This window comes from Phaenicophaeus curvirostris, chromosome 6 (assembly GCF_032191515.1).
Source record: "Phaenicophaeus curvirostris isolate KB17595 chromosome 6, BPBGC_Pcur_1.0, whole genome shotgun sequence".
NCBI classification, from domain to species: Eukaryota; Metazoa; Chordata; class Aves; order Cuculiformes; family Cuculidae; genus Phaenicophaeus; species Phaenicophaeus curvirostris.
In genome coordinates this window covers 56,418,479-56,446,305 of record NC_091397.1, presented here as the reverse complement: position 1 = coordinate 56,446,305, position 27,827 = coordinate 56,418,479, and the positions used below count along the sequence as shown (strand labels likewise).

At 40.2% G+C, this 27,827-nt stretch overlaps 1 protein-coding gene across 1 annotated transcript; it reads left to right on the top strand.

Annotated features, from left to right (window-relative positions):
* The first annotated feature begins 173 nt into the window (after positions 1-173).
* On the top strand, positions 174-27,032 carry KLHL7 (kelch like family member 7). The gene is made up of 11 exons (XM_069860289.1): positions 174-324; positions 7,295-7,397; positions 8,347-8,440; positions 9,564-9,688; positions 11,333-11,508; positions 14,092-14,266; positions 15,664-15,806; positions 20,779-21,019; positions 23,922-24,123; positions 24,404-24,501; positions 25,778-27,032. Exons 1-11 carry the CDS (start codon positions 208-210, stop codon positions 26,059-26,061), a joined length of 1,758 nt encoding a protein of 585 aa, XP_069716390.1. The 5' UTR covers positions 174-207; the 3' UTR covers positions 26,062-27,032.
* The last annotated feature ends 795 nt before the right edge of the window (positions 27,033-27,827 follow it).

Sequence of the window (27,827 nt, the reverse complement as noted above, 5' to 3'; positions counted from 1 at the left end):
CGCGGGGTTAGAACGCGATGACCTCCCAGCTCCCCACGGCTCGTTCCAAGACCCCAAGCCCCTTCCCGCTCGCACCCCGCCCCGCGCTTTGTTTACGCCGCGCGGGCCGATGACGTCACGGCGCCCCGCCTTCTCGCCTTCCCCCCCCCCCCCGCCCCAGGCTCCCGGCGCTGCCTGCTCGGGGCCGCGGGCGGGAGCGGCAGCAGCATGGCGGCCACCCCGGAGAAGAGCAGCAAGAAGAAGACGGAGAAGAAGCTCGCCGCCCGCGAGGAGGCGAGGCTGCTGGCGAGCTTCATGGGGGTGATGAATGCCATGCGCAAGCAGGTGCGGCGGCCGCTCGCGTGGGGGGGGTCTGCCTGTGCCTATGGCTGTCTGTCTGCCTGCCTGTATCTCTGTGTGTGTGTCTCTCTCCCTCTCTCTCTCTCCCTCTCTCTCTCTCTCTCTCTCTCTCTCTCTCTCTCTCTCTCTGTGTATCTCTCTGTGTGTGTATCTCTCTGTGTGTGTATCTCTCTGTGTGTGTATCTCTCTGTGTGTGTATCTCTCTGTGTGTGTATCTCTCTGTGTGTGTATCTCTCTGTGTGTGTGTCTCTGTGTGTGTGTATCTCTCTGTGTGTGTATCTCTCTGTGTGTGTGTCTCTGTGTGTGTGTCTCTGTGTGTGTGTCTCTGTGTGTGTGTCTCTGTGTGTGTGTCTCTGTGTGTGTGTGTCTCTGTGTGTGTGTGTCTCTGTGTGTGTGTGTCTCTGTGTGTGTGTGTCTCTCTGTGTGTCTCTCTGTGTGTCTCTGTGTGTGTGTCTCTGTGTGTGTGTCTCTGTGTGTGTGTATCTCTCTGTGTGTGTGTGTCTCTGTGTGTGTGTGTCTCTGTGTGTGTGTGTCTCTGTGTGTGTGTGTCTCTGTGTGTGTGTGTCTCTGTGTGTGTGTGTCTCTGTGTGTGTGTCTCTGTGTGTGTGTCTCTGTGTGTGTGTCTCTGTGTGTGTGTCTCTGTGTGTGTGTCTCTGTGTGTGTGTATCTCTCTGTGTGTGTGTCTCTGTGTGTGTGTCTCTGTGTGTCTCTGTGTGTGTGTGTCTCTGTGTGTGTGTGTCTCTGTGTGTGTGTCTCTGTGTGTGTGTCTCTGTGTGTGTGTCTCTGTGTGTGTGTGTCTGTGTGTGTGTGTCTGTGTGTCTCTCTGTGTGTGTGTCTCTCTGTGTGTGTGTCTCTGTGTGTGTGTCTCTGTGTGTGTGTCTCTGTGTGTGTGTCTCTCTGTGTGTCTCTCTGTGTGTGTCTCTGTGTGTGTCTCTGTGTGTGTCTCTGTGTGTGTCTGTGTGTGTGTGTGTCTCTGTGTGTGTGTGTGTGTGTGTCTGTGTGTGTGTGTGTCTGTGTGTGTGTGTGTCTGTGTGTGTGTGTGTCTCTCTGTGTGTGTCTCTCTGTGTGTGTCTCTCTGTGTGTGTGTCTCTCTGTGTGTGTGTCTCTCTGTGTGTGTGTCTCTCTGTGTGTGTGTCTCTCTGTGTGTGTCTGTGTGTGTGTGTCTGTGTGTGTGTGTCTGTGTGTGTGTGTCTGTGTGTGTGTGTCTGTGTGTGTGTGTCTGTGTGTGTGTGTCTGTGTGTGTGTGTCTGTGTGTGTGTCTGTGTGTGTGTGTCTGTGTGTGTGTCTCTCTGTGTGTGTGTCTCTCTGTGTGTGTGTCTCTCTGTGTGTGTGTCTCTCTGTGTGTGTCTCTGTGTGTGTCTCTGTGTGTGTCTCTGTGTGTGTCTCTGTGTGTGTGTGTCTCTGTGTGTGTGTGTCTCTGTGTGTGTGTGTCTCTGTGTGTGTGTGTCTCTGTGTGTGTGTGTCTCTGTGTGTGTGTGTCTCTGTGTGTGTGTGTCTCTGTGTGTGTGTCTCTGTGTGTGTGTCTCTGTGTGTGTGTGTCTCTGTGTGTGTGTGTCTCTGTGTGTGTGTGTCTCTGTGTGTGTGTGTCTCTGTGTGTGTGTGTCTCTGTGTGTGTGTGTCTCTGTGTGTGTGTGTCTCTGTGTGTGTGTGTCTCTGTGTGTGTGTGTCTCTGTGTGTGTGTGTCTCTGTGTGTGTGTGTCTCTGTGTGTGTGTGTCTCTGTGTCACCTGTGCAGGTGTTGGGGCTGCGGGGCATGGAATCATAGGGCAGTTTGGGTTGGAACGGACCTTAAAGATCATCCAGTTCCAATCCCCCTGCCAAGGGCAGGGACACCTCCCACCACACCAGGCGTGATGCTCCAGGGATGGTGCATCCACATCTTCCCTGGGCAACCTGTAACCTTACCGCTCTCATACTGAAGAAATTCTTTCTTATGTCCAGTCTAAATCTGTCCTTCTCTAGTTTGTACCTATTGCCCCCAGTCCTAGAAAGATTGCCCAGCCGAGGCCTTAATCATATTATTTAACAAAAATTGCTTTGCAAACCAGTTCTCCTCTTGAATTGGTGATAAACTACCACTACTACCACCCTGCCTGTGGTTGTCCTGTGCCAGGCTCCATTCAACCTGGCCTTGAAGGCTTCCATCCACAGCTTCCCTGGGCAACCCGTTCCAGTGTCTCACCACCCTCATTGTGAAGAGTTTCTTCCTAATGTCTAATATAAATCTTCCCCCCTCCAATTGAAAGCCATTATTTAAAGCCATTATCCAGTCATTCGCGTAGCCCTTTTTACCCACCTCGGGCTTCTGTTTGAAAACATGTTGGTGCTATATTTTAACCAGGAATTCTTTCCTGGCAGCGTACCCCTGTGAGCAATGTCAAGGTAGTGAAGCTGCAGCAGGAGCACAGGGGTGGCTGTGGCCGTGGTTCGGTTTCACAGGTAGCATTTTGCCTTGTGCTGCATTCCAAGTGCATCTGGCTGCCTGGTTAGGAAGGCAGTGGCAGTGTAGGGGGCTGGTAGCCTCATCTCCACAAATTCTGACCTTTCTGGCAAATCAGATCCCCAGGTCAACTGCATAATGATTATTAAAGGTGGCTTTCTTGTTTAGCAATAGAACAAGACTGGTAACCAAAGCTGTAATTGTACAAGTGGATTTCAATGGAACTGACCAAGCCAAAAGACATGGTGATTTTTTTATTATTGTTATTGGCTTTCCCCTTAAAAAGGTCAGACCTCTGGTATGAGAGCAGAAGGATGCTCTGTTTATCTCCTTGCACATGAAGAAATCTTCCCTCAGAGAGGAGGAGCTGGCTTGATTGTGGTACTGTGGTTCATTTAAAAGCAATGACGCGGAGACACAGTTAAAGCTGACTCTGAAGACAGCTGTTCAGTAACACCTGGGGGCTTTGTACTTCTCGCTGTCATGTGTTGCATCTTCTAGAGTTTAGCTGCTCGTCTCCTAGTGCTAGTCTTGCCAAAAGCTCAGTCCAGCTTTTAGTCCATCAGCAGTCTGGGTCCTGGCCTAGCAACTATTCTCCGAATGTAGATTCAGCTTTGCTCCAGCACTTCAGTCATGTTCTTTTCATGTTAATACACAGTCAGTTGTGTTGCCTGCATAAACCATTCCATGCAACTATGCTCCTATGTGTGAAAAAAGGAATTGGTTTCAACAACTTCAGGTGGAAGAGTTAAGACTTAAAGCATATGATCTACTTTTTCAAGACAGGCTTTGCTCTGATTGGATAAACATATTCCAAGGTATTGCAGAGTTCATAACTCGATTTGTCACTGTCCAGCTCACACCTCTGTCGTTGTTCACAAGGGGATGCCAGGTGCTGTTATGCTTTGTAAGCAGATAGAAGGAATACTGCCCTCTCTTAGGTGTGTGTACAGGCTCTAGCACAGAGAAATCACAGTGCTTTGCTGTGTCGCTACTCCAGTTATGTGGCACCACGTTGTTCTATGCAAGTACCTCATCTTTCAGTATAGTATAGTGCTAGTTCTCATCTTGTTTCACGTCACCCTGAATAGGGAGAAATAGCATCAAGATTAAGTGCTGTAAAATCTCTCGGTGTACTTCTGATTCGAATTTCAAAATGCGTTATGCCCGGAGAGGTGCAGCTCTGAATTTTGCTTGCTATCAGGGTTTCCTGGAAACTTCTAATCAGACTTCAGATGGTGCTTTTGCATATAGCAAGCAGTGCTAACTGCTCCAGAAATTCTTGCATAATTGGTGACACTCATGCTTCTTTCAGTTGTTTGTTAGAGGAGGTTAACTATTACTGGAGGGGACGGGGGAGGTGTGATTATATAGGATAAAATTAGGAAGTCGGCAGGAGCCAGAGGAAGAAGTGTTAGTTCGGCTGATGAGTTGTGCTGAAGTTAAGGAAGATTTATAGGCAGCTCTTTCTTCTTGTGTTTTAATAAATCTAGGGCTGTGCTGTGGTTATAAAACACAAATGTGATAGGAGTTTAAAATATCCTGTGATGGAAATTGCTACATGAATGTGGAGCACCAGCTATTTAAATTCATTAGTTTAATGCTGTTGGAAAATGGGCCAATTGGAAAGTACAACTAGCTTTAAAGAGGCTGCGTTTTGCGTGAGCTGGGATCTACAGGAAGCCTCTGTGAATAAGGGAGTTTGGTCTATGGACATACCTGCACTTCGTGCTGGTAAGATGTCGAGGGCAAGTGTGTTTAGTGCACAGAGGGCTTCTTGATTATCTCCAACGTGAGATGGCCCGCGACTTTGTAGACTTTACAGAGCTGTTTGACAGCCTGTGTGTAAATCCTTTGTTGCAACTTTGCTGCTGAATGGAGGTCAGCCAAGAGTGAAGTAATTACGAATGAACCAGGACAGAGTCCCAAGGTGTTGCTAAACCTGTTAGTTGGAAGATGAAGTGCTGTAATGCAAGCCCGTGCTTGGGTGCGTCCTTTGGTTGATGAAATGCCAGTCATCTGTTGCTTCATTGAGGCAACTCAGTGACGCTGGTGGATTCTTCTGGAAAGAAGTACAGAAATCCTCAGGAGAGCATTAGCTGAAGTGGAACAGTCATGCCCAGAAACATCCTAGGGGGGAAGAAATTAAAATAAGGGTCTGTTTCCTCCCACACCCAGAGAGGCCTTAGTATGTCAAGGTGCTTGAAAAGCTGAGCTGAAGCACTAAACGTATCTTAGAAATGCAGAGTGGAGTTCAAGCAACAGTTGCAAGTCTTGGCAAAGCTTGCCCACAGGATTTTATGGTATCTTGTCTTGCTATGAACCAGGCACGCTAGGAATTTCAACTGGTAAGGATTCCGTGGAACTTTTCTCGAGTTGTCTCTTTTTATGTTGTTTCAATCCTAAATGGTTTGAAGCTACAGTCATACAAAGGAAGCTGCATGTCACACAAACTCTCATCTGGCCTCTAATTAAAACATTTTTTAAATGTGTTATTTGTATTTTTTCCAGTGTGTGCTTCTAAGTGTCCTTTCCTTCACAAAACTAAAAAACAGGTTTATTTTAAAGGGTCTGTATATACAGATTATCAGCCTTGTGAAGTGTGCCCTGAATAATATTGTCTGTATGTGGAAAACATTCTCACGCTGTTCCAAGCAAGTATATACTTTCCACAGCAGAAATGCTCTTTTTTTTTGGCATTAGTATTGGGGTGGGTGTGGGGAGGTGTTTCTGAAGGTAGTGCCGTAAACTAAAGTTAGTAGTCAAAAATTATTTCTGTTTTTAGAAAGCAGTGCTGCTCAGTTTTTCTTTCTTAATAAAGAGGATGATATAATTAACTGTAATATGGTGTGCATTTATTTTAGTCAATACGTTCTTAGGAAGGATGCCATTTGAGAAACTATTCATCTTATGTGTTTTTACCCCATTCTCTTACTTTCCCCTCATGTCTCCTGACAACTTCTGTAAGTACTGTCACTTTGGTTTCTCCTTCTAGTGCATGACGGTTCACATATCTAGGGGAGAAACTAGCTGCTTACATACAAATAACAAATAAATGAGAAATAATTATTTTTTTTGTTCTGAAAGTAGTCAGTTGCTCAGAAGGTGTCAAAGCCTTCCCTAGAAATGGTATTTTGGGGATGTATTTCTTTAAAATGTTCAGTTGAATGCTTTGAGCTTGCTTATTGCTTTTGCTCCAGTTTGGGAATATGATGGCAGTCCAGATATGAGGTTCCTATGAGGTTTTTTTTGAGAATCAGCAGGTGAGTAGGGAGACACTGAAGGATGATAGAGACAATGAGACTCAGTGCACCCTCAGCAAGTTTGTAGATGACACCAAGCTGAGTGGTGCAGTTGCTATACCGGAAGGACAGGATGTCATCCAGAGGGACCTGGACAGCCTGGAGAAATGGACCTGTGAGAACCTCACGAGGTTCTACAAGGCCAAGTGCAAGGTCCCGCAGCTGGGTCAGCACAATCCCCAATTCCAGTACAGGATGGGGGATGACGTGACTGAGAGCTGCCCTGCAGAGGACTTGGGGTGCTGGTTGATGAGAAGCTTGATATGAGATGGCAACACTCGCAGTCCATAAAGCCAGTCATATCCTGGGCTGCATCAAAAGCAGCGTGGCCAGCAGGTCAAGAGGAGGGATTCTACCCCTTTATTCCTGTCTTGTGAGACCTTATCTGGAGTATTTTGTCCAGTTCTGGAATCCTCAACATAAGAAGGATGTGGAACTGTTGGAACGGGTCCAGAGGAGGGCTACAAAGATAATCAAAGGGCTGGAGCACATTCCATACGAGGACAGGTTGGGAGAGTTGTTGTTCAGCCTGGAGAAGAGAAAGCTCCAAGGAGATCTTATAGTGACCTTCCAGTACCTGAAAGGGGCTACAAGAAAGCTGGGGAGGGACTGTTTACAAAGGCTTGTAGTGAGAGGACTGGGGTCAATGGGTATTATCTGGGGAGGGGCAAATTTAGACTGGACATAAGGAAAAATTTCTTCATGGTGAGGGTGGTGAGGTGCTGGCCCAGGTTGCCCAGGGAAGCTGTGGCTGCCCCATCCCTGGGGGTGTTCAAGGCCAGGCTGGATGGGGCCTTGGGCAGCCTGAGCTAGTGGGAGGTGCCCCTGCCCATGGCAGGGGGATTGGGACTCAATGATCTTTAAGGTCTCTTCTAACCCAAACTATTCCATGATTCTATGAATGGGGTGTAATATAAATGCAGCCCATGCCAGGTGCTGCAGAGCCTGTTACCAAAAGCTCATGTAAATGCCACAGGAAAAACTTTATTCAGAGTTCCTATGTTACTTGTGACCATCCTTCAAGTACAAGTTCATGTGTAAACTGAACTTAACTTTGACTTTTAGCAAAATCTTTTTATTACATAATTTTTGAGTTCTGTAGATTAAGGCAAGCCATGAATTTCCATAAGCTGGTTTTAAAAACATATCATTGAAAGATTTTGGAAAATGCTGATCTCTGCGGTTTTTGTTTGTCTGTTTCTTCCCTGATTTAGAAAACCCTATGTGATGTCATTCTTATGGTTCAAGAAAGAAAAATCCCAGCTCATCGTGTTGTGCTTGCTTCGGCCAGTCATTTTTTTAACTTGATGTTTACTAGTAAGTCTTTTCAAAATTTATTTGTAGTAAAACTTTTGTGATGGTATCCTGTTAGACTTGGTGCTGGCAAACTGCTTATTTTGTGAAAGTTATTAATCACAGGTAAGTATAAGTGAAGGTTTCCTCGTTTTGCGTCCTTCTTCCATTCATCTCTCTTCCCCTCAATTTCCTTTTAATTCTCCTTTTGATCAAGTGTTACTTCATACCTAAGCTGTCTTATTAGTTGGGGCCCATACACTGTGTTAATGGACTTAATGGTCTTCCTCCCTTAACCTTAACATTGAGAGGTTTTGCTTCCATGACAGAATTTGTCTGCCCCATTGCTTCCCATCGTTAGTCATGTCCACATATAGAATGGACTTTCAGAAGTGGAAGTATTCTTGCATTTGATATTTTTACAAATTCAGTTATGCAGTATCTATCTTACTTTCGTATGCCTCACCGATGGATTGTAGAATTACTGTGCTATAAAACACACATGAATGTCGAGTAGAAGTACAGTGACCATGCCTCCCAGTGGTCAGCTTGTAACCAGCTGTGGGCAAACTTACAGTGCAGTGCCTGGGTGTGGGGACCTTGGAGCTGTCTCTGTTGTTACCAACTTAAATGTGGAAATCGCTTTTGACGCTGCAGCGTGTGCTTCCTGGCTTTAGCAACGTTAACTTGGCAGTCTGCAGTCCAGTCAACAGCATCTACAGCCTTTTCTACTTAATACAGTTTATCATAATTTACATAATTGGTGTGTACACATGCTTGAGTTATCTTGTTTGTCTCACTGTTTCCTTTCTTTCCGGACTTGGATTAGTAATCCTGAGAAAACAGCAATCAACTGTGTGCAGGTCTTTAGCAGGTTCCCATTTTGTATCTTCACTTTATTTTTTCCAGTTTGCAAAACATACGATCACTAGAATGGCTTACTGATATAGTTTATCTTTTAATCTGTTTGCAGCAAATATGCTTGAATCTAAATCCTTTGAAGTGGAGCTAAAAGATGCAGAACCTGACATTATTGAACAGCTTGTGGAGTTTGCTTATACTGCAAGGTAATTTTGTTACTTAAAGCTGACACTCTTTCTAGGAAGAATTGTAAATGATAATCATAAAATCATTATTTTAATATTTTCATCAGTTTTGTTACCATTGCAATTCTTTTCTTTGTTTAAAGCCCAATGTGATGAGACCTTGTATCCTTCTTCCCATTTCCTTTTTATTTTATCAGTGGGAAGCCCTTCAGAGTAGTTATCTCCAGAAAGCAATTGAAAGCACTTCAAGCTTTTGACTTCAGTGGTGAAGTCAAATGTTATTCACTGTTGTTCTGAAATTCAGGCCCTTATTGATACCAACAAGGCTTCTCTTCATGACCATGGTAACTATGACACAGAACCATTTCCAGGAGTTATACCTTCATCTCAGGACAGGCAGGGTAGATGACTGTTCTGTGAACACTATATCCTTCCTATTGCAAGTTGTGCATATGTGTGTGTGTGTTCTGGTGTTTTTGAACAGAGCTTGTGCAGATGACTAGGATTGTTAATCAGCGTTTATGAACAATGGATGGTAGGCCTTTCATCTTCATACTAATGGGATTCACTCTTCTTAGGAAGGCTTTCTGCTTGCTTTGAGAGGAATATTATATACTCCATCAGTGGTGAGATAGTCAGTGTCAGCACCCCAGTCTCCCAAGCCCTTGTCTGTGGGCTCTGTACCTTCGATTGAAGAATTGCCAAACTGGTTGTTCAGCCTGTGCCACTCCGGGCAAATCAGCCAGAGCAGTCTTGGCAATGAGCGTGGAGAGATTTTGCTGATGCCTCTTTGGGAGTAGGAAACAGTCAGGAAAGAGGGTTCTGTTCATTTTCCGTTCTGTGCAAGTGGCTCATTGCACAAGCCAAATCAATAGTATCGTACTGCAGAGGGCCTCTGTTAAAGGCTTGTTCTTTAGAATCCAGGACTGTTTACTCTTGCCCTTCCTCAGTAAAACAGATCAAAGGAAAGCAGTTTGAAAAGGTCGTGGAGAGAGGCTGTGTTGTCAGACTGTGTGGAAGATGCTTGGCGAACAGCAGGGAAATAATTTTGCCATTTATGTGAATAAGTAAAGTTGCTTTATTTTTTTACTACAACACAGTAGGTGATTCTAGTGATGTTAATTTTACACCTTTTGTTTTGCAGAATCTCTGTTAACAGCAACAATGTCCAGTCTTTACTAGATGCAGCAAACCAGTATCAAATAGAACCTGTGAAAAAAATGTGTGTGGACTTTTTAAAAGAACAAGTTGATGCTTCCAATTGCCTTGGTAAGAGAAATGCAGACTTAAATTTACTGTGTTATTTTTGAACTTTGTTGTTCCTGAAAAACAGATAGTATTGTCTAAAAGACAGTAATGTTTGGCTAAAACCCAGCACGTCAAAATAATTTTACTCTGAATCCAAACTGTTGTCCCTTGCCATAGACAAAATGATCTGGCAGTTATCTTTGCCGGTATCAGCATCCACTGACTGTGCTAGGTCTCATGCCAGCTTGGCAGCATGTATGAACAGGACAAGTTTAGGTTACATTTGTTTTCTAATTGCTCTTCATTTTGAATGAAAGCCATGAATGTCATATTTGGGCAGGTTTGTTCAGTATGTTCTGTAGCCCTAATGTGAACATGGTGTTAGAGAAAAGGTAGACAGGTAGGACTAAATGCTTTTCCATGCTTAAGATTTGGTGCTCTTTGTTTAATCAGAGATTAAATATAAGCTTGTTTTTAGGGTTTCTTAGTATTAACCTTCATCATGTTATTCTCCATGTAACATCTCAGTCATATTATAGATGTCTATAATATCCATAGAAACGTCCAGCAATAGCTCTTAAACAACTGCTGAAAGAAAGACATTACCTTCTAAGGGAAGTGCCACTTAAGCTTGCTTTGAGGCATATTCCCTCCTCTCATTTTTCCTAACTAGAAAATTAATTATGGTCTCTAATGCTTGTATAATTTGCTAATTTATGGCAAAAAAAGAGAGATGAAGATTTCCTCAAGGTCTCATTTACAAGTTGCAGTGTGTTCTATGTAGACTCACAGACAAGCTCATAGTTCATCTTAAAAGAATTGTATTTGAAAGAAACCGTGGCTTAATTTGAATCTCTTGTAATTTTGTCAAGAGGTCATACACTTGGATTTTGTCTTTCTAGTTTGCATTTTACTACTTGGAGCAGCTCAGGCCAGTTGCAGCACAGGGGTTGCTGAGTTATTATACCCTACTTGCCATCTCCTCTGCAGAAGGAGGAAGACTAGCATGATGAGCAAAAGCTGTTGCTGAAAAGCTCTGTGCTTGCCTACTTTCTATTAGGAAGGTTGGAAATGATGCTTGTCAGTAGCAGTCACTGTTTGTACCTTTATGCCAGCCTTTTGCCCTTGCAGCAGCATCAAGTTGACTTTTTTTTTTCCTGTGTGTTGGTCTGCTGCTGATTGTGCTACCTGTATAGGAAAGTCTCAGTACACTGTGACTCTTGAAGGAAACAGCTTGGTTGGTGACTGCTACTGCATGAGCAGATCAGAGGAGATCGTAAAACCTGGATCCAGTTTCTCAAGCTGCTCTGGTTAGACTTTATTATTTTGATATGGCTCAGACATGGTCAAGGTACCATTAGCTGCTTCATATGGGAAAAGAAACAGTGAGAAACGGTGCTGGTGAGATAATTGATACAGCAAGTGCTGCAGGTCTGACTGTCCAGTTAGTTCAGTAGGGAAAGGGTTCAGCAGCTTGGGCTTAGCTTGCCTTGAGTTGCAGGTAAGTTATGACAGCATGTGTTCTAAAGACAAAGCATGGTAATAAATATTAAAATGAGGTTCCAAGTATCACTAAAATGATAGTAATTTTATTCTTTTTTAAAACATTAAAGGTAATTGCAGTTCAAGTTTGGAAGGGTTCCTTTCTTAATTTTTCCTTCATAGGTATAAGTGTGTTAGCAGAATGCCTAGACTGTCCAGAACTAAAAGCCACTGCAGATGACTTTATTCATCAGCATTTCACTGAAGTTTACAAGACAGATGAGTTTCTCCAGCTTGATGTTAAGCGTGTGACACATCTCTTGAACCAAGATACATTGACAGTGAGGGCAGAAGACCAGGTGAGATCACTGTTTCAGACCAGCTGAGAACATTGAACTTCACTATCTTCTTTTTTAATCAAGGACTGGTTTAAAGCATCTCACTTCTGATGTTCCTACAGTATCTGATGCACATAGCGCTTGCTAAATTTTAGAAGAAAAAGTGCATCCTAGCTTGATCAAAACCAAATACTAATGAATATCCACATCTCAAGTGTGGTTATTATGTATTGTTTTGGCAAACTGGGAAGAAAGAAGTCGTAAAACAGGGAAGCAAGAGTTTCCTTTATTGAGGTAGCTACAGGGCTTCTGATTCTATAGTATGCGAGTTTAATGTATTAAAGCGGTTGCTCCTAGATTTAAGTTCATGTGCTGTTGGTAAAAGTTAGCTACTCCAAAACAGTAAGCAAACTCTGCCTTACTAGCTGCATGTCTCTACCCGAGGATGGTCTCAGCCCGTTTTGGAGAGGAGCTGCTTCTGATGGAAATCTATGCCCACACAAGTTAAGCTTGGGTAGCTGGGGGGCTTGGAAGCAAAATGAACAAAACATTGAAAGCTAAATATATTTGACAGTGATGAATTCATGGAAGGCCCTTATTTAGTGTGAACACAGAGTTTAAGTGGCTGAAAGGAATTTGTTGTTTCACTCAATGAAAAGTCATGATCTGTGGTAGAAATTACTTTCACAGCTGGTCCTATTTGGAAATCTTGAATCGGCTTATAGCGTAGCTTATGACACATGCTTATTTGCCAGCTTGTTCTTCCTGCTGCAAGAAAATGGGAAGAGTTATAGGTGTCTGCACTGCAGCCCGAAGAGGTGATTGCAGGATGGTTGTAGCTGCTGGGGACTGGTTGTAGCTGCTCAGTAAAATCAGTCGGAAACAAACAGATCTTGCCTTTCTGCACATGCTGTTCTGATGCTTGAACTAGGTAGATTAAGTTTGGTTGTGTCATAATGAGTTATGAGTTGACTCATATCTTTGAAGTGCAACAGAGGGATCTCATAGCCAAGTGTATCCTCTTAGATAGAAATGAATGTTTTCCTGAAACTGAAGTTTAGCTTTCACAGAATTAATGTGTTTTCTTCAATGTATCCATTGCCATAGAAAGCTTCAATGAAAATGAGAATTGCTAAGAATGACTGATAAAATCAACTGTCATATTCAAGTATGAGTTATGTCGCTGTTCAGCATTCTTGCCACATACTGGGAAACGTTCAGGTCACAGGGTAATATTCTTGAAGCTGGAAGTGGTGTTTGGCTTGCAGCCAAAATGACACTTGGGGAATTTACTTTCTTGAAGTTTGGTTGGTAAGGGAGGATGGTGTGCTTTAACTTGGCGGCAGCGGTAGAAATTTTGTGTAGGCAGCATGACGTCATTAAGCTTCCTGTAGGAAAGTGGCAGTATTGCAGTATGAAACTGCAGAATTTTGCTAGGGATGCTATAGGAATTGTATTTCTCCGGAGTACTGCTGAAACGTTGACTTCTGTATTGGTGTGAAGCATATTTGCATTTAGCAAAAAGAGGAAAGTACTTTATTTAGTGGCCTTGTGTGAGTAATGTTTCTGTTTATGAAGGACTGGTACAATCTTGTTGAATTTCCTTAGCTGATGGAGTTGAGCCTGAAATACTTTTTATTTCTTTACTCTGCTTTGCTTCCTGGTCACTGGCAGGATTATAGCTGAGGTGGTTCAGCAGTCCTTCTGAATAATAATTCTTCCATTAAATGTCTTCCCACATTATATGTCAGTCCTTCACGGCTGATCTGTTTCAGCTGCAGGAGTAGGTATTGACTGTGCTATCACTTGTCGTGAAGTTAGTACTGACTCTGGAATGGCAGTACAGTAGGTAAACTTGCTGTGTCTGAGCAGCGTGGAAGTGTCTTAGTGCATAGGTAATACGAGATTTTTGTTCCAATTCCTTCCCCACTGAGAGGACGATCATAAACAGAGCAGATTCCTTGCTTAACTTCCCTGTTCTGTCCTCCCTGTCCACTAAGAAAGCCCATTTGCCTTTCCCATGAAGAGGAGATAGAGAGAAGGCTCTCTGGTAAATTTACAGTAGTCTGCAGCTAAAACATTTAATTTAAATGGTCCCCTTTCACTACAATAGCAATATGATTGGATCCCAAACACTATGAATTGGTAACAGTTTCCTGAGTTGACAAAATAGTTTCTATGTCAAGCAGAAGCTATATAAACATTTCCTGTGAAGTGTTACCTGGGTTATGGCAAGGAACTGGAAGCAGATTAGACTTAACTTAGTACAGTGGTTACCCACATAAATGTGGATTGTGGTTTCATGCTACCTATTTTGAGAAGAAAAATGTTAAATAGCAGAAGTAGTGTTTGGGTTTCTTTAATTATGCAGAGTGGTTTTATTCTGTGGTTGAGCATTTGTTTTACTTAATATCTAAGCATTGTCTTTCTTGGGGTTTGGTTGGTTGTTTTGTTGGGTTGTTTTGGAAGATGGCAATGGATCCCCCCACGCTAAAATGTTAGTGTAACTTAACCTCCACAAGCAGAATTTGGAACGTTAAAGTTTAGTTATTTGTCTTACTGTGTGGTGATGTACCTTACCCTTTCCTTTCTTTCTTGTTCAAGGTTTATGATGCAGCAGTCAGATGGCTGAAGTATGATGAGTCAAATCGCCAGCCGTTCATGGTTGATATTCTTGCTAAAGTCCGATTTCCTCTTATATCAAAGAACTTCTTAAGTAAAACAGTTCAGGCTGAACCACTTATTCAGGATAACCCAGAATGCCTTAAAATGGTGATCAGTAAGTTGACTTCTAGAGAATATCTTTAAATATTCTGTATAATTAAAAAAAGTACTGTGGAATTTTTGAAAATGGTTTGCTTTAAAGTGCTCTGACAACACTTTCACATCAAATTCATTTGACTTTGTCCCCTCTAGGATGCTGTTGTTTAGCTGAAGTTGGGTTAGCAGATTATAATGTAAATAAAGCCTAACTTATGTAACAGACTATGACTTTCATTTATTTTCTCCTAGCAGATGGCATGAACTCCATGACGAGTAATAGAATAGAGATTTTGTCAATGAGTTGTTAGGGTAATTGGAAGTGTTAGTTTGCCTGTGGGACAGGCTGGTAACTTCAGTATTGTTCATATTTACATCTGAATTAATAAAAAATACTTTGTCAAAATTTTGAATATTATAAAGCTTTCCTAAGGAAACGAGAATGTTAAGCATATGTTGCGATATTTTTGCCTCTAATATATCCTGTCCATTGAGCCTAAGGACAGTTGCAGTCTCAAGGTGCAGATGAGATGCTTCCCTTTTGGTTTTTAGGCACCATTTGCAAAATTATGTGTAAGACGGAAAAGCTTAGATGTTGATAAATATTCTGGAAAGATTTTTTTAATTTCAGTAGCGGTTAACTAGTTGGCTTCATTTTAGTTTAGATCTAAAAAATGATATGCCACTGTTCTCCTTCAGTCAATGACCAAGATTCAAATTAACCCGTATGTTGGTAAGTATTTGCTGAGTATCAGCGTCTGTTGTACTTCGTGTGACATGGAGTTGGGTGCATTGTTTAAGAAATAAGGATTTTTGTTTATATGGTTTTAGTGGCTTGTAATGTCACTAATATTTCTGCAGTTTTTGGAATGTTTCCTAGGAGGATGCTTATTTTCTTATACCAATTGTAATTAATATTTTTCATTGTCGAGCTAAGAACAAAAGTGAGTTTTATTAATCAGAAATCGGGGTTGAGGAGGTGGGCGTGGTTGACTCCTCATTGCATTCAAGTCCCTTCTTTTAATGTTAGTCTTGTCCTCTTTAGGCTCCCAGTTCTGCTATTCCTTTTCTTTGAGTTTCCTTCCTTTTGCCTGTTTCAATGCAACAAATGTAGTGCTTGCTAATATTGGCTAAATGAGCAGATCAGTAAATTGGTTTATAATGTGAATCCATACCCATATCCTGCTTTCACGTGGAGCAGGCATTTTGAAATAGGGTGTAAATCTGGATGTATGTTCCCATCCTCATGTGCTGCTCTCCTTTCTTCCCTTTTAAATCAAAGCTGTGAAGGTAAAATGTGAAAACTTGGTTTTCCACTTTTCCCTCCCCTCTCCTCCCACCCCCTTTCCCTGACACTGAAACATCCCTTTCCATATATGAGCCACACTGGATCTGCAGCAATTGTCTTCCTTCCAGGTGGGATGCGATACCATCTACTTTCCCCAGAAGATAGAGAAGAGTTAGTGGAAGGTACACGGCCAAGAAGAAAAAAACACGATTATCGCATTGCTTTGTTTGGAGGCTCACAGCCCCAGTCCTGCAGATATTTTAACCCAAAGGTAATCATCACCTCAGAATGCATTAAAATTCACTGTCTGTAATCTAACATGTTTTATTTGCTGATGACGTTAACTAAGACAATGACCTACAAAACGTTATTAGGAAGGATATGTTCCCTGCCTCTTGGATATACAGTTGGAAGAGTATGGGTAATTAGTTATTTTCAAATCTGTGTACCTAGGTGTATACTTCATTTTCAATAGAATTATCACGTGTTTGTTTATTGGCAATATTAGATATGGAGCTCTGATAAATCCATCTGAGTTGGGAATTGATCGGTACGTGTGTCCCACAGCTGGAACTAAACAAAAGGTCGCTGAAAAATCAAGCAGCCGGTTGGGAATACGTGGTAATCGGTATACATGTGCATGCACGTATGTGTTCAGAGAATAACTCAAAGCAGGCTTTTTTATGGGCTTGTATGTTAGCGTAGAACCCGGTTTTAAAGTGCAAGATGTTTTTTTTCAGTGCATTTATTACAAATACGTAACCACTTCTAAATCCCAATGGTTCATAATTTTTTTAGTTAGTCAAAGTACATAAGGAGAAGAACTGGGAGCCAAGTACTCTGTAAATAGAAAGAAGTGAGTTTCTACAACAAAAATTTAGAGATGGCCAATTCAGAGCAAACAAGCAGGCTTTGTATGAAATGTGTTTCCATGTTTCCTGAATAAAATTAAACTGCAGGAATGGTGTATATTTCAGCTGTGCAGACTATATGTTGTAGAAACATCAGCTGCATGCAGGTTTATCTATATTCTCGTTTTACCAAGCAAGTACATGCAGTAATACATAGAAAGAGTGGTTATGTAAACATCAGGGCTCTAGGTTTTGAGATCACACGCACGTAATGAGTTGTTGCAGAACTTCCTTTAGTTCTAACTTGGCATATTAAATGTTTGTGGTAATTTTGAAGTTTTGTGTGTTACCCGTGGGAACTTTATAGTCAATGTGAGCCCTGTCAAATCTAATTCAGAATGAATGAGCCCTTCGGATGTGTTTTGAACTCGTCATCCCTTATATGAGATAAAATTGAAGCTACCTTCTTTGAACACCAAGTCTGGGGAAAACCTACCGGCTTTGACTTAGTTTGAGAGACCTTTCAGTAGGGTTTCGTTGTTTTCTGACAGTTACTTGATTGCTGCGGCCCCAAAAGTTTTTCATTTAATCTCCAGTTACCGATGCTGGAACAAAGCTGATTTTATGCAGGATGGAAAGCAGCTTTAAGTCTTATTGTCTCAGTCATTAATTGGCAGTGGCATTATCAGCATAGCATATATGTTCTCTTTACCTACCTAACTGATAGGTTGAACTCTTTAAGTGCCTAATGTCAATGGTGGTCAGAACTGAAAAGATTGGGGTTGTTCCTTCATCACTCTTCATAAGCTAATATACCCCACCAATTGTCACCATGTATTTTCTGAAAACTTAATAGTGTTTGAAAAATAATTACTTTGATGCATGCTGAGTGGGAACAACAGGCAAAGACTCGCAACTGAAAGGAAAGTTACATATGCAGTTAGGTGATTGTCAGTCAGACCTAAACTATAATGTTACAAAGAAATCTGTTTTGTGGACAAAAGGTCATATCAATGTAATCCCACATAAAGCATTGGATGAAATAGCTTATTTTTTTTAATAGACTTTGTCCAGGTATAACAACAAAGAAGAATTGAGTTTGGCCAAAACCTTGCAGAACTGCCTCTTGATCAAGCCTTATGACCTTGCATGTGGGTTAATGGAGGGAGGAGGTTAGTGAAGAAGGAAAAAAAAGTGGGTAATAGGAGATCCTGATTCTAACAAGCATGTCTTCCTTGAATGTTTTCCTAGTGTTTATATGCTTTCTTGGTTATTCTTAGCTAGCTTGTCGTGTCTTGTTGAATAGCTTTTGCTTACTTCATTTCCAACTCTAAGCTGTTTAAAGGTCTGGATGTTTTGCTGGAGTATCTGAGTTTGATCTTTAACTGTGACAGTAGCTTCTTAAATGTGACAAACCAAGAATCCAAAAGCCCTGTTGGTTTAGTATTGTGTACATGCAAAATAAGTGTGGGATACAAGGCTCCAGTGCTGCAAAGACTGTCATGTTTACCTCACTCTAATTAGCCTCATGAAAAGATGATGGGAATGTCATAGAGTAGAGGATTAAGGTCGTGTATGTACTCTTGCAAGGTTAGGACCTTGGGAAAGAATTGAAGTTTTGTTTATCTGTTGAACTGATTGAATTGTGACCTAGACCTTCACTTTTGATTTTAATTAAATTCAGTAATTTAATTAAACTCTTCTATGTTGGCTAAAGAAACAGTTGAAAACAAAGGTTATGTTTCTCCTGAAAATATTTTCTCAGTTGTGATATAAATTTAAATAATTCTAACACCATAAAACTAGTGCAAAAAAATTAGTTTTTTATTGTTTTGCATGCAAAATCAGTCTCTAATGTTGATCTTTATTTCCTTGTTGTCAACATGGATTCTTTAAATAAGAATGGATGGGATACTGTGCTATTTGTTGAGACTGTTAGTGTTACTTTAAGTCTATATTTGTTGTCTATGTTGCACTGTAACTGATTTTTATTGATGCATGTACTTCATCAGGAGCACAGTGATGCAACAGGACAGATGCAGATAAGCGTAAAGATTGTGGAACAATCTGGCACTATTGAGTAGATATTTGTTTTCACAATACTACAAGAAATTCTAGTTGTCCTATTAATGGTGATGAGAAGCATTTTCTTGTTGAATTTTCCACAGATATTTTTTTAAAAAACCTCTCCTCCCTCTAGTAAATGGGGGGGAATAAAATACTTAGTTTTAGGAGTTCTTGATAAAAATTTGTACGCGACTTTATGGCATTTTGAGGCAGAAATGTGCTTATTCTTTAGACATTGCTGTCTCTAGTGACCTGAAATGCCTGGAAGTTTTCACTTTTTAACAGTGTGAAATCCGGCAATGGCAAGTAAAAAGTAACAGATGCCAGACATCGCTACTTCTTGATGATTAATGGAACCAGCATACCTTTTATGAGGAATCAGACCTGTAGTCACTAAGCTATTAGTGGGGAGGTTGTCCTGATTAGGCATGTCTGCTGTTTTCCCTGACAAACTTGGAAGAGGAGGTATCAACTGAAAATGAGGGGAAAATCTTAAACAAAAGGAGTTACTTTTTCACATTACCCATAATTACACATGCCATTCCTGTCACAGGGTCCTGTGGCTCCTAGGAGTTCACATCAGTTTTAGTAAGTGATCAAATTAATGAAAGAGGGAAAAGCCTTTAAAGAAAAACATTAAAATCAAAGATGCAGCTTCTGCCTCTAGTATTCTGTGTTACAGTTTGTTGAAAATGAAGATCAGCAGGGAAGGTGGCACCACATACCTATCTCAGTCTGTCTTTCCCTGAACAGCCCCCCAGAAATGAGGCCTGCCACTGCCCAGGGCTGTGTGGATCTTAGCTGTGGCATAAAGCAACTCTTCTGGATAATTCTTAAATGTGTAAAACACATAAATTGAAGTCAATTTTATGGTGCAGACAAGTACTGAGGAGCATTACAAGAGAATGACCTAAATTGCCTTCTGCTGAAAGAGGAGGATACTACTGAATATGCTCAGGTTATGGCTTTTTGTTTGGTAAAGATGTGGATGAAATGGTAGCTGAAGCCGTGAAAGTGGGTCAGTTCACCGCCCTTTGTAACACTAAAGGAAAACAACAGGACTTTTCATAAAAGTACCAGAACTTTGAGCTAGAAAATATGTTGATCTTGCACAATGCACTAAGACATTTTCTTAAGATTTATGCAGCTATTTATTTTGCCATGCTGTAGTATGGCTTTCCTTTCTAGGATGCCCGAGGACCTGTTTCTCGACATAAAGGGCCACATGCACCTGCCAGCTCTTCTTGATATGGGGGATGCTACAAGAAAAGATTGTAAGATGTTTTGGACTATAACATGCTCTGCCTTTCTTTCTTTGAACCCCCATGTAGGAGTCGCTGTTTTTCCTCATTGACCAAGGTGTTTGAAGTATGTTCTTTCTAAGAAAATGTAATGATGTAACGTCTTGTGTGAACCATTACCGTGAAGGTCATTCAGCAGGTTGAGCTAGACCATCCTGAGGTGGAACAGATAACAGTTAAGGGCCCATACTTTCCTGTTCAGTATAGGTCAAACTATGCTCATGAAATATATGAGATGCTGTTACTCAAGAAGCCTTTCTTGTACTGTATGTTCTCCTGGTCTGCCATCGGTTGCTGAGTTTGGTGTTCTTAAGGCTTTGGGAAGCGTTATTGTCGGTTATCTGATACTCGCTGGTTTTGCCAGTCTGCACAAAATCAGTTTCTAGGCAACATGACTGCCAGTATTTGTGATGGATCTTTATTCTTTCTCATGCTGTCAGCTGTGGATAGTTATAGATCATTTGTGTTTTGTAAATTCTGTAAATAAGCTTCTAGTTGTCATGGTAATAAAGTATGTATCAGAGCTTTTTAATGAGTTGCTTGTCAATTTGGATATTTTTTTTTCCACCGCCTTTGTTTGGTACATTCTGTATTTTATTTTTTTTAGAAAGAATCTGTTGCTATATGTAAGATGTCTTTTTCTATTCCTATAAAAGAAACTGCGGTCCTGCTTTATCGATCACATGTATTGTTTCTGAGATGATAGCAACAAGAGGTCAGTTCTATTGGGGAAAAAAAGAAACAGCTGTTTTTCAGAGAAGCTGTGCTGGGTGCACAGAGGGAATAAGGAAATAGAAATTCATAATGTCATGGTTCATTGCAGCTAACTATATCTGTGTCTAAGAGAATTTTTCAAGAGTACGCCTGAGGAGTATTCTTCAATAAACAGTGTTCATGTTTGTTTTCAAAAGGAACTTTAAAACTGACCGTATCTAAATCTCTATGAAAAGCTCTGTTTGAAAAGCACTGGCTGTGCAGGTAAGTGTTATAATTTATTAGACATTACTTGTTCTTTGTAATGCAGGATTACAGCTGGACAGACATCCGATGTCCCTTTGAAAAGCGCAGGGATGCAGCTTGTGTCTTCTGGGACAACGTAGTTTATATTTTGGGTGGTTCCCAGCTCTTCCCTATAAAGCGAATGGACTGCTACAATGTGGTGAAGGATAGCTGGTATTCCAAGCTAGGACCTCCAACACCTCGAGATAGCCTTGCAGCCTGTGCTGCTGAGGGCAAAATTTATACATCTGGTGGTTCAGAAGTGGGTAAGACACTAAAAATCTTTAAAACAAACCAAAAAATAAAAATAAAAACAAAACACAAAGATAGATACATGGAAGTTTTTCTGGTTTATTTGCATGACTGTTGAAAAGAAACTGCACGTTGCCATGTTAGCCTAATGAGTTTATTTCCACGTATTTAGGATTTTATCCTCTCCACAAGCCAGCAACCTGTTTTTGTTGTTTTTCTTAAATGGTTTCACTGATAGAGATTATTATGCTGTAGCTAGTGTAAACAAGTGAAGTACACTGCATCTCTTAAAAGTTAATTAGGGACAAGCAAATGTATTTGGGAAGTCTCACTCTGTTCTTAGCTTACTTGTATAAATCCACTTCATAAATAAAGAGTAGTTTAAAGTTTTCTGCAATGGGTGGCCAGAATAGCTACCATTTTGACTCCTTGTATACAGCATAGGTTGGGCCTGATGAATTTGTTCTTTTTCAGTGGGGGGAAAAAGAGTGAAAAAAGCTTTTGAAGCTACTGCTTTTTGGTGAAATCACACCCGGCCCTGTAGAGGAATTTGTCCAAATTTCCATCAAATGACAGAAGTCATCTTCTGTTAGTTTGCTTCAGTAAACAGAAAAATAGGACTTTCTTCAGGTGTTGTTATTCATCATAGTGAAAATAAAACCATTGTTGGAGGTTTTTTTTTCCTCCCCAAATAAACATAGTGTGTGGCTTATGCTATGCTGTTATACCAACACTTTAAACTTTATTTTGTCTAAATGTGATACATCATCAACAAACCAAAATTTGGAATGTAGGTATGCTATATCCAGAAAACCATAAAGCTTTAAAAGGTGTCGTCTGGGGTAAAAATTAGGGGGGGTGGGGTAAGGAAAGAAAGAAAAAGAAAACAAACTAAAAAATCAAAACCAAGCCCTAGAGCCAGGGGAGAAAATTGTTAATAGATATCATTGAGTTCTGCTTTGCTGCAGAGGGAAAGAAAAATCGATATTAAGCACTGATTATGACAAGTCATTTAATGGGATGTTGTAACGTTTAGGCAATGTTATCCAGCTTCTAAAGTATTTCAAGAAGGTTGATGTACTGGCAGATTAGACAGTTTCTAGCTGCCACCCAGTGTGGTAAATGTGAAATAGCAACTTTCCTACTACTTGAAGTAGGTATAACGAAAGCTGCATTGAGAAACTTGGAACACTACAAAACCTCATCAATCTTTGTAGTTTCCCACGTCGGTCCATGAGGGAGTATGGTACAAACTTTGTATAGTTTAATTTCTAATAAGTTGTTAATACAACTGCAACAGAAATTTTAATTTAGGAGTCTTTGAAATCTACCCTCACATTACTGCGCAGTTTCACTTTGCTTTCCATAAATATTATTCAAGACAGAATAGTAAAAGCTAAAAATTATTAATGGGGTTGATTTTGCCTGTACTTTTTTCCTTAGAATCAGGTGAACACTGCTTGTTTGGAAAAGTCTGCCTAGTATTTTCTAATTTTGAGCAAGCAATTATGTGAAACCAGTAGTTGGAGAAAATGCTGCAGTGTGTTTAGCTGCAGAGGAATCTAAAAATTGCATGCTTTTTGCACTGATTGAAGAGTTCGGTAAAATAACTACTGTGTTAGTCCATTACAGAAAACAGGGCTAGTTTCATCTTTTTTTAATTGATGGGAGTACTGTTTTATTTGCGATAGCTAGCAGAGTTTGAACATACTAAATTCTTCCACTATAGTTAAATAAAAATATTTAACATACTGTCAGCGTACTGAAAATGGAAGATTTCCTTTTTTTAAAAAAAGACCTTAAAGACAATTCTGCAGTATTTCCTATGGATGAGAATTTCCACAGCTTCAAAGCAATACGGATGCATATTTAGTTGAATGAAATATGTCCCACTCTATACAGTTCTTCATATCAAGAGTTACATGGTAGGAATAAAACTGAGAGCTTATAGAAGTCTGCTCCTGTATGTTGGGTCTGGAGATGTAGCACTGTTTGAGGGTTCAAATCCCCAGTTGGCAGTGAGTGCTGCTAGCGTGACGCACTTTATTTTTAGAAGTAGAAAAGCAAGTAGAAAGATGCACGAGAGAAGGCAAGTTTAATTGTTGTAGGTGAATACTTCTGTTGAAACAAAGGGGAGAAGAATCCTGGTTCTTTTCTGAGACGGTTGTATCCAGCCTTCTCTGCTTTGGCTGTAGTTCAGCTAGTTAAGCCACTGACTTGAACACAGATCTTTGGGCTCCTATCTATTTTCATTAGGAAAATTGCCTTTGATTTCAGTAATGGTTTTATTGGCCCTTGAGGGAGGAGTAGACCAACCTTGCATTTCTAGAAAATAAGTATATGCCAGCCCCCAGGAAGAAAGTAAAATGGTGAGGAGTTAGCTGTCTTGTGGTTGCTAATAATTCAGGAGTGACATAACTAAGCTATCTAATTCCATAGGCAACAAGTCTTATGGGAATTGGAAAAAGTCATATTGCTTAGGGGAAGCTCGTGAATCTGAATTAAGTTTATAAAGTTGGTTTCATCATTACATCTAGAAGTTCAATATATTTCCAAGTAGTGAGAGCAGCAAGAGATGATGATGATATGATCAGTAATTTATATGCATCTCTGTCCAGTGTTTATTCTCTCCTCTAAAATAAAAAATAAATCCTTTTTTTTTTCTTTGAACAAACAGCAATTTTATAAACTTACTTACATATTTTGGAACAAGAGAGTCAAAAGAATTACTAGTATGTACTTTCTGAATAGTCCCAAGTTTCAAGTTGGTTAATTTTGCTTTTGGAGGTGGGAAAGCGGCTTTCCCTTTTCAACTAAAGAATAAAGCATCAATTTGATAATTACTGTTAGACTCTTCTCTTGAAAGCCAGCCGTAAAAATTAACGCCACTTTGGTGGGTTTCTATTTTTTTTTAAGGAAATTCTGCGTTGTATTTATTTGAATGCTACGACACAAGAACCGAAAGCTGGCACACCAAGCCCAGCATGCTGACTCAGCGATGCAGCCACGGAATGGTGGAAGCTAATGGTCTCATTTATGTATGTGGAGGAAGCCTGGGAAACAATGTTTCTGGAAGAGTCCTGAATTCCTGTGAAGTTTATGATCCAGCCACCGAAACGTATGTATTGTATCAGTTCTGATTATTTTGGGTCACTAGTGGCTTTGCTTGCTCTGTAAATAACTAAATTATAGATGAATAGGAAGACTCGTGGTAAAGAATTTTCCCGAGTTAAGCAGTAGTAAATCAGTTTATTCATTTTACTTTAAAGACAGTTTTTCTAAGCAGCTTGCTTTATTTCATTATCTTAAATACTAGATTTTATTTACATATTTTATACTTATTTTCTAGTAACTAAATAGTTAATTTTCCTGTTTTGTTGGGTTTTCTTTTTCCCCAGGTGGACTGAGTTGTGTCCGATGATAGAAGCCAGGAAGAATCATGGGCTGGTGTTTGTAAAGGACAAAATATTTGCTGTGGGTGGACAAAATGGCTTAGGTACTTGAAGTCTACCAATTCTCTATTGGGTCACCTATGGTTTCATAGGGGGGCTTTTTTTTCTTTTGCAAAGATTTCATTCTACTTCGTTCAGCTGAAAAACGTTGAGCAATATCATAAAATATGTCCTCTTGCTGTCACAGCCTTGTTGCCTTCCTTCCTGCACCTCACTACTTCCTCGTGTCTTATTTTTCAAACTCTTACTAATGACAGTACTGTCAAATTCAAATATGTGCCCGTAGTCCAGCTCTGCAGTAGCTAATATGGCTAAACCAGCCATCTGAGAACATCAGAGGGATTTTTAGTTCTTCATTTTGTCTTTTGAGAGTTTTTAGCATTCTTTTAAGAGGGACAGAAAAAGTTACAGCCACTATTTTGGGACCTTCAGTGTAAAACTTAGAGGCTAGTCAAGTATTTTAAAGTGGTGAGAGAATGACAACTTTTTTGACTGCTCTAGTTTTGAAATATGACTTACTGCCACAGGCAGCTCATTTATCTCCTTCTCTTTAAAACTAGAAGAATAATAGTTTTATTTCCCAGGAGAATCAAATTTCAATTACACAGGGCTTCTGAAATGCTTTTCAAAACGGGAAATTCTCAGCAGTGAGATTTATTAATTGCTATTTATGGTATTTAGAAGATTTGATTTCATATTAATGCTATTTTAGAGCATATATTGTATTTATCTACTACTATTCCAGCATGATCGAGTCCTAATGCAAAGATATCAGTAGGTGCATTTTTTCCACAAACACTTTATCAACCAGTTATAGCCGGAGCTGCCACTTTGCAAAATGTTATTGAATTTACTCTTCAATGATTTTTTAATATCATAATGAAGAGAGACATCCTCAATGAGTAAATGACCAATATAGGTAACAGTTCTGGTGACCCCTCCAGAATAAAATGCTCTCAGTGTAGGGAAGTTTAAGTTGGAACCCTGAGTTTCAGTAACTTGCCACAAATCCACAAGAAATTTGGCATTCTTGGTTCTTCTGTTCATGGAGCAATATGTTAGAATCTCTAGAAAGAGTGTACTTGAAACACATCTCGCTTTCAGTCTCCTTTTTGCTTTTCTTTGTTTCCGTATTCATAAAAGAATAAACAGCTAGTTTAGAATCATGTAGCGTTTTTTCAAAGTTCTTTTTTACTCTAGGATTGACCTTCTTTAATCTAAACCTCGAAAACAAAGACTAAGTTAAATGAATCATTTGATGCTGTAATTCAGTCCGTACGGTACGTTGTAATAAGAGTTCTCCATTTCATTGCTTTGTAGGTGGCCTTGATAATGTAGAATATTACGATATCAAGATGAATGAATGGAAGATGGTGTCTCCAATGCCGTGGAAAGGTGTAACAGTGAAGTGTGCTGCTGTGGGATCTATAGTCTATGTCCTGGCTGGTTTTCAGGGTGTCGGTCGATTAGGGCACATTCTTGAATATAATACTGAAACGGACAAGTGGATTGCCAACTCCAAAGTCCGTGCTTTCCCAGTGACCAGTTGTTTAATCTGTGTTGTAGATACTTGTGGGGCAAATGAAGAAACTTTAGAAACCTGAAGACCTGTAGGAGATACCGAGACATTCTTCAAGGACTTGGGGAAAGATGGCTATTGGTGCTTTGCTTACGATTACTGAGTCTTGTTAAACTGAGTAATAGGAAAAACTGAGATGCAATCTTGCAATTTGTATATACAGCATATTGTATAACACGGATTTTGTCATGCCCATTTTCTTGTCTGTTTTAAGAGAGGGGGATGTGTTTTGAGAATCCATTTACGTAGCGGAGATCACATGGCATCTTCCTTTAAAAGGACACTGTGTGTGGCCTTGTCAAAAATAGAACCAATCCCATAATTTAGAAGAACTCGAAGCATTTGATGAAGATAAGATCTCCGGTTAAATGACAATGAGCTCAGTTGCAGAGAGACCTTATTCAGTGAAGGTGAGTAAATGCAGCTTGGGTCATAGGAAAAGGAAACAGAAATTTTTCTCATTTATACCAACTGGCAAAAAATCTTACTAGGGTGCGATGAAGATCTTCCTCAGGAAAGACGAAGGACAGCAGTACAATAAAGATTCCCATGGTGAATGTGGATCGGTTATACAGCTCACTAGATGATGATAGCTGTCCTCTTCCAGTGACTTTCTTCCATCGTTTGCATGACTGCATATCAGTTTTTAAAGTTATGACAGGCCATATACCTAGATTAGAGAAACCCTTTGCTAATGGCATCTTTTGGCATTTGGAGGAGCTTACACAGAAAGACTTTTTTTTCTATTATGCTGAGGTAGGGGGTTGGTGGGGGAAGTCCACAACAATTGTGCACTATAATTAGCAAGTTGGAAACTTAAGATTAATTGTCAATATATCTTCCTAGGCATCAGACTGTACATACTGTGGATGCCAAACCATTAGGGAATGGGAATGGGAAAGCAGAGTCAATACAAGAAATGTATTGATTTTCTTCTTGAAAATGACTGTTTTTAAAATGGCATGAACAAAGTCATTAAAGATACTTTATAGAAGTCTTCTGTAGTTGCACATGGTTATTAATCTCTTGTTTATAAGCAACTAGTTCTGTAACTGTTTCCAGCCAACATGGTAGTAAATTTCTTCCAGCATAGAATTTCAGCTTGTCAAGCTGTCAGTGTCAATACTATGTACCTCTTCCAACTTTTTGAAAACGATACAAATGCTGTATGTATGTATGTCTGTCCTGCTCCCATGCTAGTTTCTTAATATCTGCATCCTGATTTTGTCACCTCTCTTCTAACTTGCTAATTTTTTCAGATCTGTTTCTATGAGACGATTGAATTAACTTAAAGTCGGTGCTTGCCTCTGGTACCTTGTGTCAGTGGTGGTGTGGATTTTTAGTCTGTTTTATTTCTGAAGATCCTCCAAGTTTGCATAAGTAGTATAAATTCCAGTTTTCAAAGTCAGTGCTTCCCTGTTGACTTCTTCCTCGTTTTCTCCCTCATCCTAACAACTCTGCATGTATGCAAAGTAGTGAAACACTCATGGGTTTAATAGTTGTTCCTGCAACTCATTTTATTTCAGTAGTAACTGAATGCTATAAAACAAGGGCTTCCTTGTTGCTCTTCCCCCTTGCCTTTCCTTTTTTCTGAGCCATGAAACAAATGTGTCACTGGTGTCTCTGATCCGTAATTCCAAAATACTGTGAAAACCAGGAGTGGACTGTGCACTTTAAGTTGTACAGGCGATTTTATTTTTTTACCCACTTTTAAAGTTGAGGCATCTTTTTTCTGAATTTATTTTCAAGGGCTTAATGCTTTTTAAGTTACTGAAAACTTTCTAAGTAGGA